Source organism: Cervus canadensis, chromosome 23 (genome assembly GCF_019320065.1).
Source record: "Cervus canadensis isolate Bull #8, Minnesota chromosome 23, ASM1932006v1, whole genome shotgun sequence".
Lineage (NCBI taxonomy): Eukaryota > Metazoa > Chordata > Mammalia > Artiodactyla > Cervidae > Cervus > Cervus canadensis.
Genome location: NC_057408.1, coordinates 37155929 through 37169186, shown reverse-complemented (window position 1 = coordinate 37169186; position 13258 = coordinate 37155929). Strand labels below are relative to the sequence as shown.

The 13258-nt window shown below is 43.8% G+C and overlaps 1 protein-coding gene across 2 annotated transcripts; it reads left to right on the top strand.

The window, feature by feature from the left end:
- Positions 1-6455: 6455 nt before the first annotated feature.
- ZNF397 (zinc finger protein 397) lies at positions 6456-13258 on the top strand. Of its 2 annotated transcripts, none has more exons than XM_043444319.1 (4): positions 6456-6562; positions 7876-8370; positions 8637-8778; positions 11275-13258. In XM_043444319.1, exons 2-4 carry the CDS (start codon positions 7957-7959, stop codon positions 12321-12323), a joined length of 1605 nt encoding a protein of 534 aa, XP_043300254.1. In that variant the 5' UTR covers positions 6456-6562; positions 7876-7956; the 3' UTR covers positions 12324-13258. The 2 variants fall into 2 exon arrangements, with proteins under 2 accessions (XP_043300254.1, XP_043300253.1); XM_043444318.1 differs by lacking the exon at positions 6456-6562 and adding an exon at positions 7529-7720.

Below are 13258 nucleotides of genomic sequence, written 5' to 3'. Positions count from 1 at the left end.
AAAATTAATCCTTCTGCAGAAGTTGTCAGTTGCGTTTATCGAAGAGCTTTATCCCATACAGACTCTGCGGCTTCAGTGAGGCAGCTTCTGCCTAGCACTCCTGGCTGACAATTAACAACTGTTTCATTGTTACCACACTAGGGCTAAGCTCTTGTTTTTCTAGATCTATAACTATATTAACAATGGTTTCTATAACACAACCTTAGCACATTAAGAGCAAGAACACAGCAAGCAAATGTTAACCCAATAGCCACTTTTAGAATAATTTTTCTTGTGTTTTCTAATAGGGCTTCCTCAACCCCCCCGAAGGGCTCTATGTCTATTAGGGACCCTATATGATCAGGTTCTTTATGCTGTTTTATGATTAGGGTATTATAAGCAATCATGCATATTAGCACCAAGGGCATAGACGCATTTGCCAAACAAACTAAAATACCAGCAAAGGAGTTTAAATTAAAACGCTCCTTTCACCCTGGATAATCTCATAAAATACCACCACCCGGGAAACTTACTGATTAAAGTTCTAAATTGATTCTTATTTGGGAAGAGATCGGAGAAGGCCTTCTGCCTGTGTCACAGAAATTAGGGAGTAGTCTATTGAAGCAAGCATCAGAAAGACAGATATCATCTTTAAGGTGAGCACCGGGGGCAGCTTTTTGGAATCCCTGAAAATCTGATCCGCCTTGCCTGTCAGGTTTTCTCCCTCATGACCTTGTCATGGGTGGGATCTCGTGTGCTGGCTCCTGGCACAAAATCACTGCAGATGGTGACTGCAGTCATGAAATTCAAAGACACTTGCTCCTTGGAAGAAAAGCTATGACAAACCTAGACAGTATATTAAAAAGCAGAGAAATTACTTTGTCAACAAAGGTCCATCTAGTCATAGCTATGGTTTTCCCAGTAGTCATGTATGGATGCGAGAGGTGGACTACAAAGAAAGCTGAGCGCTGAAGAACTGATGCTTTTGAACTGTGGTGTTGAAGACTCTTGAGAGTCCCTTGGACAGCAAGGAGATCCAGCCAGTCCATCCTAAAGGAAATCAGTTTTGAATATTGATTGGAAGGACTGATGTTCAAGCTGAAATTCCAATACTTTGGTCACCTGATGCGAAGAACTGACTCATTTGAAAAGACCCTGATGCTGGGAAAGACTGAAGGCGGGAGGAGAAGGGGACGACAGAGGATGCGCTGGTTGGATAGCATCACCGACTCAATGGACAGGAGTTTGAATAAACTCTGGGAGCTGGTGATGAACAGGGAGGTCTGGTGTGCTGTAGTCCATGTCAGTCACAAAGAGTCATACACAACTGAGTGACTGAGCTGAACTGAATCCATTCATTTATAAAGTCATTGCGCTTTTTCTTTCCTAATCTTAGAATGTATCTTTCTTTGTTGAATCACCCCTAAGGCAGAACAGAATCCTGGTGGAAGATCCTTCTGAAGTGGCTGGCAGGATTAAGAGCTAGGATGAGATTTGTCTTTGTGGATAACTCATAAAGGGAAACAAACGTAAAACAATAGTAAGAGCCTGTCTATGGCTTTAACTCTGTTCTGGGCATGGTAAATGCAAGAATGTGCAACCTCAAGGGCTCTGACATTGAGGTAAAGAGAAACAACTCAGTAAATAAGGCTTTTGTTTACTGTCTTGGGTGCTACAAATAAGCACTGTCTTGTTCTGTTAATCCATCTGTCTCTAAAAAACACTGACTGCAATGCTAAGTTGATGATATAACAGTGACAGTAATAGAATTTAATAGTGTAACAATTATTCTGGATATTCTGTATTAATGATTTGGCGTCTTGGAGTCGTGGAGCCACACTAATAACCCAAAGTTTTAACAAACACCTCCACCATCAGGCACTCGGCAATCTATCACAAATCCTGCAATCACAAGCATCAACTGTGTGTTTTGTTTCCCACTCCCACTTTCAATAGGAGACATCCCCACCTAGCTGGCTGCCTCTCAGCACTATAACAAGGACTAGTTCCAGCTCTCTCTACTTCTCCCTGTAAGTGACCCCATATGGCCCCCTGAGGGATGCGATGCCTCCCATTCTCTGGGTATCTGAGCAGTAAACTCTTCTTTCAATGGTTGCTGTCTGTGTGTCTGTCAAAACTTGATTAAAATAAATCTTGGATTAAAATAGTCCAAGTACATTATTCAAAATGTTCCTCTCTGAATAGTCTATGTCTTTGAATCCTTCCATTACTATCACTAGTTGTGGTATTGTTAAAAGGTAAACTGAATGAGGTTCATGAAAATTATGAAGAGTTTCATTGAGCAAGTGAAGTGAAAGTCACTCAATCATGTCTGACTCTTTGTGACCCCATGGACTATATAGTCCGTAGACTTCTCCAGGCCAGAATACTGGAGTGGGTAGCCTTTCCCTTCTCTAAGGGATCTTCCCAACCCAGCGATTGAACCCAGTTCTCTCACATTTCAGGCAGATTCTTTACCAGCTGAGCCACGAGGGAAGCCCAAGGATACTGGAGTGGGTAGCCTATCCTTTCTCCAGGGGATCTTCCTGACCCAGGAATCGAATCAGGGTCTCCTGCATTGCAGGCAGATTCTTTACCAACTGAGCTCTCAGGGAAGCCCTTCTTTTGCAAACATCGAAGCAAATCAGGCAGCACCAAACTGAAAATGGCTGGGAGCTTTAGAGCAGATGTGGAAGCAACTCGTGGGAATTGATGCTTAAGCTTAAGTGATGGCCTCATTTGAGAAAGCCTAGTTGGCTGGCTGTGATTAGTTGTTAAGTTTGGTTCTTAATCTTGAGGTATTTACAAAAATAAACTCTGGCTTAGGTTTTGGTTTGCTTATATAGGCTGCCAAGGCATTAGAACCACCTGAACCAAACACCACCTAATCAAATTTTAAAATCCCTGTTTAATTACTTTAACCAGCACCAATATTCTCGCTTGCATATTTCTATACTAGTCATTACTGATGAGACAATGGAAAAACAAAATCCCTGCCCTCACTGAGTTTATACTCTAAGAGTTACAGTTATAAGTGAAGTGAGGAAGCTTGTCTTTTATTTCATTTGAATCTCTCACTTGTCTTACCAGTGTTTCACATATAATAATATTCAATAATTATTTGCTAAATGAAAGAATGATCCATTTTCCTTTAAGCATCAGAAACCATTTTCTCCATCTTTATGACTGAAGAGTAGTTTACAGTTAAGTTTATCTCACTTAATGAAGACCACAAAGTATAGCACTGTTAAGTGACACATAATTCAAGCAGTTGGACTCTACTGAATGAATAGCTTTACTCACCAACCACCAGTTTATGAACAAGTGGGTCTTCACAGGACACTGAATCTGCTGATGCTGCGGCCATAACTTTCCAACCTCCAGAACTGTAAGAAAGTACATTTTTGTTGTTTATAAGCCACTGAGTCTATGGTATTTTTGTTACAGCAAGATCGACTAAGACACTATGTAAGTGGAGACTGTCGACCAAAGCTCTTAAAATGATCAGCTGCCATCCCACTGAGCATTTAAAACAAGTCCTGGGAATTTTTTATAAATCTTTAGCCTACATCTCTTGCAACTAAGGCATTGGCTTTTATATTAAATGTCTGTGCCATCTTGCAAGGAATGATAGGGATTTGAATTTTTTTCCTAGGGTCTCACTTTCTTACCAATAAAGGCTCATTACTTATCAAAAGATTATCTACTGAAGTAGATGTTCTTGTTGCACTCATCACTCATCTATCTGTCCCCTTTTTCTGTTTTTTAACATAAACCTAATCTCGCTCACCTTCCCCAGACTGTATCTCTCAGGAGGATACAGTTTGGAGATACAGGAGATACAGGTTGGCCTCTCCTCAGCTCTAGGACATGAATCTCAATTGGCCAAGCCTATTTTGGAGGACTCAAGCTTCAGGTGTTGCTGGTGGTTAAGAACCCGCCTGCCAATGCAGGAGACATAAAGGACATGGGTTTGATCCCTGGGTCAGGAAGATCCCCTGGAGGAGGGCAGAGCAACCCATCCCACTATTCTAGCCTGGAGAATCCCATGGACAGAGGAGCCTGGCGGGCCACAGTCCATAGGGTCACAAAGAGTTGGACACGACTTAGCAACTTAGCATGTATACAATCACCTTGGAGGCCTCCCTCATTAGGGACAGGCATAGACAGGTGAAGCAATTTTAACTAATGTAACATGAGTGAAAATCTGCTGGTGGGGGGAAGGTTTTCCTTAGTCTTAAAAATAGAAAATATAAAGGTGACCCCTTTTCCTGCCTCTGGATGTCATCTGTAATCTGGAACAGAGACCACTTTAGGACCATAAGGGAAGCCAGACTGGAGAGCATGCCAACACGCTTAAACATGGAGCAGCAAAAAGAAGAAAGGGACCTGGGTCCCTGACAATGTTGTCAAGCCATTGAATTAACCAACCCTGTGGATGACCTGACCTCCACTTACCTAGCTATGTTAGGTAATAAAAAGGCTTAAACATTAAGGACATTTAGTACGGTTTTCTATCACTGCAACTAAGAGTATTTCTTCTCTCTCAATAGTTGTCCTCCGAAATAGTAGGCTTCTCAGGTATGCATAACAATGCAATGATAACTGCCTATATTTCCTCCTAGGTTCAAGGTACTCTTCCTCTTAAAATGCAGAGTCTATTTCAAGAGCCTTCCTATGAGTCTAGTCTGCCAACAGAATACATAAGTAATACAATGTCAGTTCCAGACCTAGGTCTTAAGAGAGCAAGCATCTTACCTTCTTCCTTCCCACTGTTGGAAACCAGGACCGCTGTCTCGCTGTTCGCTGAACACATAGTAGGCAAGGCACGAGCAGGGAACCTGGAAGAAGATTCGAGGCGTCGTAGGAACTGCAGATAGGTTTATTCTGTCCTGACGGCCATGGCAGCAGCAAGGCATCAGCAGACATGTTGCATTCGCTCATGGTTGACCCAGCAGACACAGCCGTAATGCACACCAAGGGCTTTTCAGGTGGTGCTTATATAGGCATGTGTGTGTGCAGTGCTACAAACAATTTCAGCTGTTACATAAACATGCAAAGTTATTCATCACAAAACGTGGGGCGAGAGAGCCTGATCACTGCCATCTTGGCTAATTTGCTCTTTCCCTACAACCAGTAAGAAAGTCCAGGCTAATTCCCAGATGACGGGCCACTGCGAGGAAACTTTATGGAGAATCAATGGAGTCCAGCCAAAAGACAGCACCAAGACCACAACAAGGCGAGTGACATCATCCTGGGCCTTCCAGTCCCTATTAAGCTACGTGGGCTGACACCTCATAAAGCATCTCTGCTAAGCCCTGTCTGAAGTCCCGACCACAGAACTGTGAGCAATAAAACACCTATTTCAGTCACTAAGTATTGGAGTGGTTTGTTAGGCAGCAACAGCTGAAGCATAACGTTGTATTATCTGTTCTCCTGCTTTGTAAAATTGTTCTAGTCTGTGCACTATGATTAGGAATTATTTAGCGAGCCACTCTAAAAGCTAATGAGTATTTTTTCTTCAAATATGTGTTTCGTCTTAGCTCACAAGAGTTGTTTCTCTCCATGTATCACCTTGTACTAACATTTACAAAACAATTAAATACAAATAAAAGGGGAAATATTTGTGACAAATGAGTTGATATCCTCCTCTCACAAATACAAAAGAAAAATAGTAACACCTCAGTTTTAAAAATGGAAAAGCCATTTCTTTGAAGAACCATAAATGGTCAGTACACATATGAGGGAAATACATTAACTCAAGCTCACTAATTTAAAAGAAATGCAAATGAAAACAACATGAGGTATCTTTTTTTAAATTTATTTTTAATTGAAGGGTAATTGCATTACAATGTTGTGCTGGTTTCTACCAAACATCAACAAGGAGGCATCATTTTTAAATCTACTGAATGGCCAAAGGAAAACTTAAACACTAAGACCTAAAGCCAGTGAAAAATGGAAAAAAATCCTTATTAGAGACTCCAAGTCTGGGACCCCTGTCCTTGAAATACGGCGACTTCGGCGTCTCTGGCCACCAGTTACCTGACTTAGGGCAGAGTCTACGGCTGTAATGTGGGCATAAACAGCTACTGCACAAAGCAGTTGTGAGGCTCAGAGGATACGCACAGGGAAGAGCACTATAAATAGTTGTTACTTTTTGTCCAGCCTAGTTCATTCACACGTTCACTTCTGTCGGCAGTACTGGAAATGCACAGGAATTACAGGAAAATTCGAATTATTTTCTGAAAAACTGGAGGTGAGATGACTAGGGAGTTACAAGACATCAAGGACGGCGGTGACTGAGGCGGTGAGCGGTGCTCTCGGGCAGCGGCGACTTCCCACGGGAACCCCCGCCCCTAGAGCATCCTAGACCGGGCGTCGACATTCCTCGGGTACCGAGGCCACCACGAAAGCGATGGGAGGACCAGATCCACGCACTGATTGGCTGCCTGTGAGCACGGGGCGGGGCGGACGGAGGCTCGGGAGGTCGCGCGAGCGGAAGGCCGCGGGCGGGTACTTCCGGTCTTTGTGGCTTTCTACTGCAGGTCCGCGGCTCGCGCCCTGGTCGCTCCTGGTCATCGCGGTGAGGGACGTGGGACCCGAGGCGGAGGAAGGGCGGGGAGGGCGCTCGGCCAGGGCGGCGGGCGCGGGATGGAGGGTCCCCGCTGCTCCGCCTGCGCATCCCTGCGAGCCTTGTCGGGGCGGCATCTCCGAGTGTCTTGGGGACGTAGGGGAGGCCAGCAATCTAAGCCCCTGCTTTCCGGCAGAAAGGGCAATTATTCTCCCTCCACTGTGACTTTTAAGATGCTGCGATTTAAGCGAGGTATAAAAATAGAAAGGCTAGTGCGACGGGGCTGGTAAATAAACTACAGATTTGTAGGCTAAATAGTCTGTTCTCTAAAGTTAACTTTAGTAGGTTAGGTTAGGGTTAAATCTGTCCCAATTCAAGGGCATACCCTTCCATCGAAGTTCTCCCATTCAAAAATCAGATCATGATCGATCTACATTATGAAATTTAAAACACAAATGACTAGTTGCCATATTTCACTTTTTAAAATGTTTACTCCCCTGTGAGTTCTAAGCATTTTGAGAGTTCAGATTAACGTTTTTGCTTTTATGTCTCATGATATCTGACGTGTTTTGGGGCATATGGTAAGCATTTAACAAATACTTCTTGGTTAATTCCTGGGTAGACTCTTATTCAGGAGAGTACCCAATACCTGGCTCAGGACAGAGACCATAATAAGTGCCTCAGTGTTTGTTGAGGAAGTGCATCAGATACTAAATTTGATCAAATGGTAAATGTCCAACGATGTTTTCATTAAAATCAACTCATGTTTAATATGAATTTAAAAAAACTTTTTTAAATACGAAAATTTTAAAAAAATTAATATGAATTTTAAAAATAAAAATGAATTTTTATTCCTACCTTAGATGAAAAGCACCATCATTTGCCGTAAGTAAAAGGTAACTAAAAATAAATTTTTATAAAGCATATCAAATCCTAGCTAGATACGGTTACCCATGGAAGTCTGAGGCCTATATTTTAAAGAGAATTTCACAAGTTTTACAGATGATGTTAAAGACAGGCTGTTCTCCCTGATGCAATCAGGATTGAAAGAGAATTGAAGAGGAAATTTCCCAATATGTGATTCAAGTTAATGCTTTCTTTTGCCTCTAAAATAATTCCTCGTAGTATAAATGTGGTAGGAATTCTACAGAATGAGAGACATTGAATGAGGTGAGTGATTTTTAGTTTTGTCACTTGTTTATTAGTTACGGTCTCCACCCTGATCCCACTCCATGTGTTACTCCAGTGACTGATCTTTATTATTACAAGTTCTTAGAGGGTTTTTTTTCATTGCTGTAAGTTAACAGTGCTTTTATATCCTTCAGGAAAGAAGAGATTACCCAAAGAAGCTCTGAAGTACAGGACCCAGTTTTAGTGAGCTTCACGCTAAGCTCTTTCAGCCCAGAATGGCTGTGGAATCCAGAACAGTTTCAACCCCAGGACCTCAGAATTCTCAGGAACAAGAGCTGATACTGGTGAAAGTAGAAGAAAGCCGTTCTTGGGGTCAGAAACTTAAGCAGAATGGGAGTACCCGATCCTGCCAAGAATTGTTTCGTCAGCAGTTTAGAAAGTTCTGCTACCAGGAGACACCGGGGCCCCGGGAGGCGCTGGGCCGACTCCAGGAGCTTTGCTATCAGTGGCTCAGGCCAGAGTTGCACACAAAGGAGCAGATCCTGGAGCTGCTGGTGCTGGAGCAGTTCCTGAGTATCCTGCCGGAGGAGCTGCAGATCTGGGTTCAGCAGCATAGTCCAAAGAGCGGCGAGGAAGCCGTGACTCTGTTGGAGGATCTGGAGAGGGAATTCGATGATCCCGGGCAGCAGGTGGGAACAGGGAGATGTGATACGTTGTGGGGAAAGGAATGTACAGACTGGAGCATGTGGCATCATCATAAGAATGGGATGAGAATTTATCTCCACTGAACCATAACCCTGATGTGACTACTAGGGCCATACCCATCTCTGTCCTTCGTAGTTCTTTTGTCCCTGTCCCTCATCCCGGGATGTCTTTGTTAACCTCTGAGAGATTTTTACTAAGCATTTTCCCTAGGGGTTTTCTCACAGAGCTAATCATATTTTACTGATTTCAGGTCCCAGCTGGTCCACAGGGACCAGCAATGCCTTGGAAGGATTTAACCTGTCTTGGAGCAGCCCAGGAGTTTACACATATTCAACGCCAGCCTTTAAAGAAACAGCTGAAACCGTGGGAACCTTGCCTTTCCCCCAGGAGTGGTAAGAAATAGAAACTCATCTGGAAACTTATCAGGCCTCTGGTCTCGAGGATAGGGAATTAGCTACATTTTACAGCCCACTCCAGGTGAACCTCACCTTTATTATTCTAGAAAGGAGGTGCTCACTTTGCAGCTTTGTATTCAGTGGTCCTGGTGAATTGCAGTTAGCCTTCCTTGTGTCAGTTTGCCTGTCCTTTATTCACTTACTCCTTCATTACATAACTTAATAGGGTGCTAATACATGTTGTACTGTGGTGGGCAGTGGTTCTCTATCTTCAAGGAATTTTTGGGTCTAGATGGGGTGGTTGGCAAGCACAAAGGCAATTATAATATAGTGCCAGGGAGTAAATTATAGACTAGAAGTAGATAATGGGTCCTACTACATATAAAGGCACACAAGTCAGCTTTAGAGGCTCAAGGAGTACTTCCTGGAAGGAGAGACATCTCAGCTAAGACATGAACTGTGAGTAGAGGTAAGCTGGGTAAATAAGTGGGAAGGGGAGCTTCCACACTAAAGGGAAAAACTGTTTCTTTGCTCACAACACTTCTGACACTGGATATGTGGGGTCTTCCCCCCTGTTAAGCTCTTCTGACACTAACTACCCGGAGCCAGTGCAGACCCCACAGGTTAAGGTTTCAGTCCCAAGAAACTGTCCCGTCCCCTGCCCTCCATCAGATACTAGTCTCACATGTAGCGAGTCCCCAGATTACCCACACTTCTGTCCAGTTTGGTTGCAGATTGGAGGTTCCACAACAGCATCCTGAGGTTTCATAATTTGCTGTAATGGCTCCTAGAACTCAGGAAACACCTTCTTCACCATTTCCTGTTCATTGTAATGATACTGGTGACCAGCCAGATATAGAGACCCACAGGGCAAGGTCCAAAAGGGGCCTGAGCACAGGAGCTTCTCTTTCTGGAGTTCAGGATGCACCACTTTCCCTGAAGCTCTCTGAACCCCTTTATTTAATGTGTTAACGGAGGTTTTTTTAGGCATGATTAATTACATCATTGGCCATTGGTGATTAAGTCAACCTCCAATCCCTGTCTCTGACGTTCAGGGTGGGGCTGAAAGTTCTGACCCTCCAGTCAAACTGGAGAACCTTTGGGAACCAGCCCTCCTTGCCCTCCAAGAGTCAACTCATTAGCATAAGCTCCAGTATCCTCTCCTTTCCACCACAGATGAAACTGCAGGGTTTTAAAAGCTCTGTGCCAGGAACTGGGGGTGAGGCCAAATATATATTTCCCACATTACAGTGTCACACAAGCAAGGACCACAAAGTCCTAAAGATGAGAGAAGACAACCCATTCTGGGAATTGCCGGTAATTCGATTTAACTTGAAGAGAGAATTCCTAGGGAAGAGAGAGAAACTAGAGGGGAAGTTGGCACACAGGTTGTGAAAATGTGTCTGTCATCCTAACTGGTTTGTACAGTGCAGTGGGGTACAGCTGAAGGGTTTTAGATGAGGGACTCAGTTGCAGGTTTTAGGTTTTAGGACTCAGTTGCAGAGGGGAGAATGGATTTGAGGAAGGCAATGCAGAGTCTGGTTAGAGACAGTTATATCCAAGTGGCCACAGGGAATAAATCAGGATGAGGTGAGAGATGGGGAGGATCACAGCTGAAAAAATACATCTGATGATTTAATTTAGTTCGGGACATTTTGGTGTTTGTCAAATATTTATAAGTAACATGGCCAACTAGCATTGGATATGAGAGTCTGGAGCTTAAGAGAACTGGGTTAGACTTGGGGATCTGGGGAGACATTACTATATAGCGTAAGTAGTGACTGACGCTGAGGAGGTAGTTGGTGGACTGAGGATATGTGAGAGCTCAGAACAGAACTCCAAGGAACTAGTGTTCCTCATGACTGACCTTGAATCTGAGAAGGAACAGCCATAGAACTCAGGCTGATGTGTTTGGAAGAGAGTGTCTCTGGAAGGAAGGTGTGGTCCACAGTGTCAGTGCTACAGAGAGGCCAGCTAAGAAAGATCCAGAAAGTATTGGATTTAGCAACTATGAAGTTGGTGATGTTGATGAGGGCAGGGTGGAGGGTGCACAGGTAAGGCAGACACCAGATTAGAGAATGGGGACCAGTACAGACTGCTGTTTGAAGAAGCTTTACTCTGAGTGGGAGTGAGGTTGCATGAGGGAGATGTATAGGCAAGGAGCTTGATTTTAAAAGATGAGAGAGACTTGAATTTATTTAAGTGCTGACGAACAGGAGTCAGCGGAGAAAGAGACCAAAACAGTAGGAGCGGAATGGTGGATAATTGGTCTACTGAAGTCTCAGAGGAGGCAGGAAAGGATAAATTTCAAACTGTGGATGTAGGCCTTAGTGTTAGAACAGAGGAGGGACCCTATTTTGACCAGTTAAAGAAAAGGTACATGCAGACAGCTATATCTTTGTGGGCAGGAGCATCTATTTTCTCTAACCTAGAAAGGGAGTATTGAAAGGCACTGGAGAGATAAAACATTATTTTTTGTTATTACCATTTCAGGTTGTGAGAATAATGAATCGGCAACAAAGAAGGACATTTCAGGAGAGAAATCACAGACACTCTCCCAGGAGCCTTCATTTGGAGGATTCAGTGAGCACAAAAGCCGTTTAGAGTGGCAGCAAGGGAGTGCTCCAGGGGAGACATTGAGAAGACCCCCTTCCCAGGGGGGCAGTTTTAGTCCAGTAATCTTCACACACAAATCGCTAGGAAACAGAGACCATCCCGAGCCCCAGAGAAACTTGATTCTAAGCACAAACTCTGTAACGTATCAGAAAGTTCCTACAGAAGAGAGACCTTACAGGTGTGACATCTGCGGGCACAGCTTCAAACAGCATTCTTCTCTAACACAACACCAGAGAATCCATACTGGAGAAAAGCCCTACAAATGTAACCAGTGTGGGAAGGCCTTTAGTTTGAGGTCCTATCTTATTATTCATCAGAGAATCCATAGCGGTGAGAAAGCCTATGAATGTAGTGAATGCGGGAAGGCCTTCAACCAGAGCTCAGCCCTCATTAGACATCGGAAAATCCACACCGGTGAGAAAGCTTGTAAATGTAATGAGTGTGGCAAAGCATTCAGTCAGAGTTCCTACCTCATTATCCATCAAAGAATTCACACTGGTGAGAAACCCTACGAGTGTAATGAGTGTGGGAAAACCTTTAGCCAAAGCTCAAAGCTTATCAGACACCAGCGAATTCATACAGGAGAAAGACCTTATGAATGTAACGAGTGTGGAAAAGCTTTCAGGCAGAGCTCAGAGCTGATAACCCATCAGAGAATACATAGTGGAGAGAAACCCTATGAGTGTAATGAGTGTGGAAAAGCCTTCAGCCTGAGCTCAAACCTCATCAGACATCAAAGAATTCACAGTGGAGAGGAACCTTATCAGTGTAACGAATGCGGCAAAACCTTCAAAAGGAGCTCAGCCCTTGTGCAGCATCAGAGAATCCATTCCGGGGAAGAGGCTTACATATGTAGTGAGTGCGGCAAGGCCTTCAGGCACAGATCAGTTCTCATGCGCCATCAGAGAGTCCACACTGTAAAGTGACTTGTGAATACATTGAATACTGTAAATATTTCAGTCAGGCTTCTATCTTTGTCAGAAGGGTTTCATTTGCTTTGGAGTAAAACTCCATGGAGGTGGTTATAAAGTGCCAGGTCTCAAGTCATCTGACTATACAGCACTCCCCAGTGCTCATGCATATTGTCTCCTGAAAGCTTTTCCTGTGACTTAATCAGAACAGCAGGTAGAAGAATCGTTGCTTCCAGCTTTTCTCTTACCATTAGGAATCCTCAGGAGATGCTGAAGATGGGATTATAACATTGAAATCTCATTTTCCATGAGAATGTCACAAAGAGGGCACAGCAACCCAGACTTGTCAATCATGGGCCAGATTTGGGGGGTGGCATGGAGAGTATGAGGGACATTTTCTCAGGAATGAAAAAGGTTTTACTGACCAGTGGCAGGGCAGCAAGACATGGGAAACAGTTTCATCAGTGACTTATTGAGCCCAGGGAAGGCCAGAAGTGAGACAGTGAAGAGAAAATACAAATTAAGTTACCCAGCAGTTAGTTTTTCAGTGGCAGCTATCAGGCACAAGGGGTACAGTGGACAGTAAGCCCGTCTCTGCAGTTTCATGGACAAGGCAGACAGACAGTGATCCTGGTTCCGTCAGTGCTTGTGTGACGTTGAGTACCTGACCCAACCTTGGATCAGGGAAGGCCTCTGAGAAAAATTACCTGAAGGATAAGTGGGAGTTAGCCAGGGAGGTAAGCCAACAGGAAGAAAGTCTGGCACTCCTTTCTGAGAAAAGGAAAAGGCTGTGTTAACGTAGAGCATGGCTGTTGAGTTCCTTCTGAAGTAGATTCCTGACTATAAAAGAAATGTGGCTGTAGCCAGAATCTTGTTTACTACAGTACCTGTAGTTAAAACATGAACCAGTGGAAAAGTTTGTCAATAAACAAAACCTGGAGTCTTTGGAA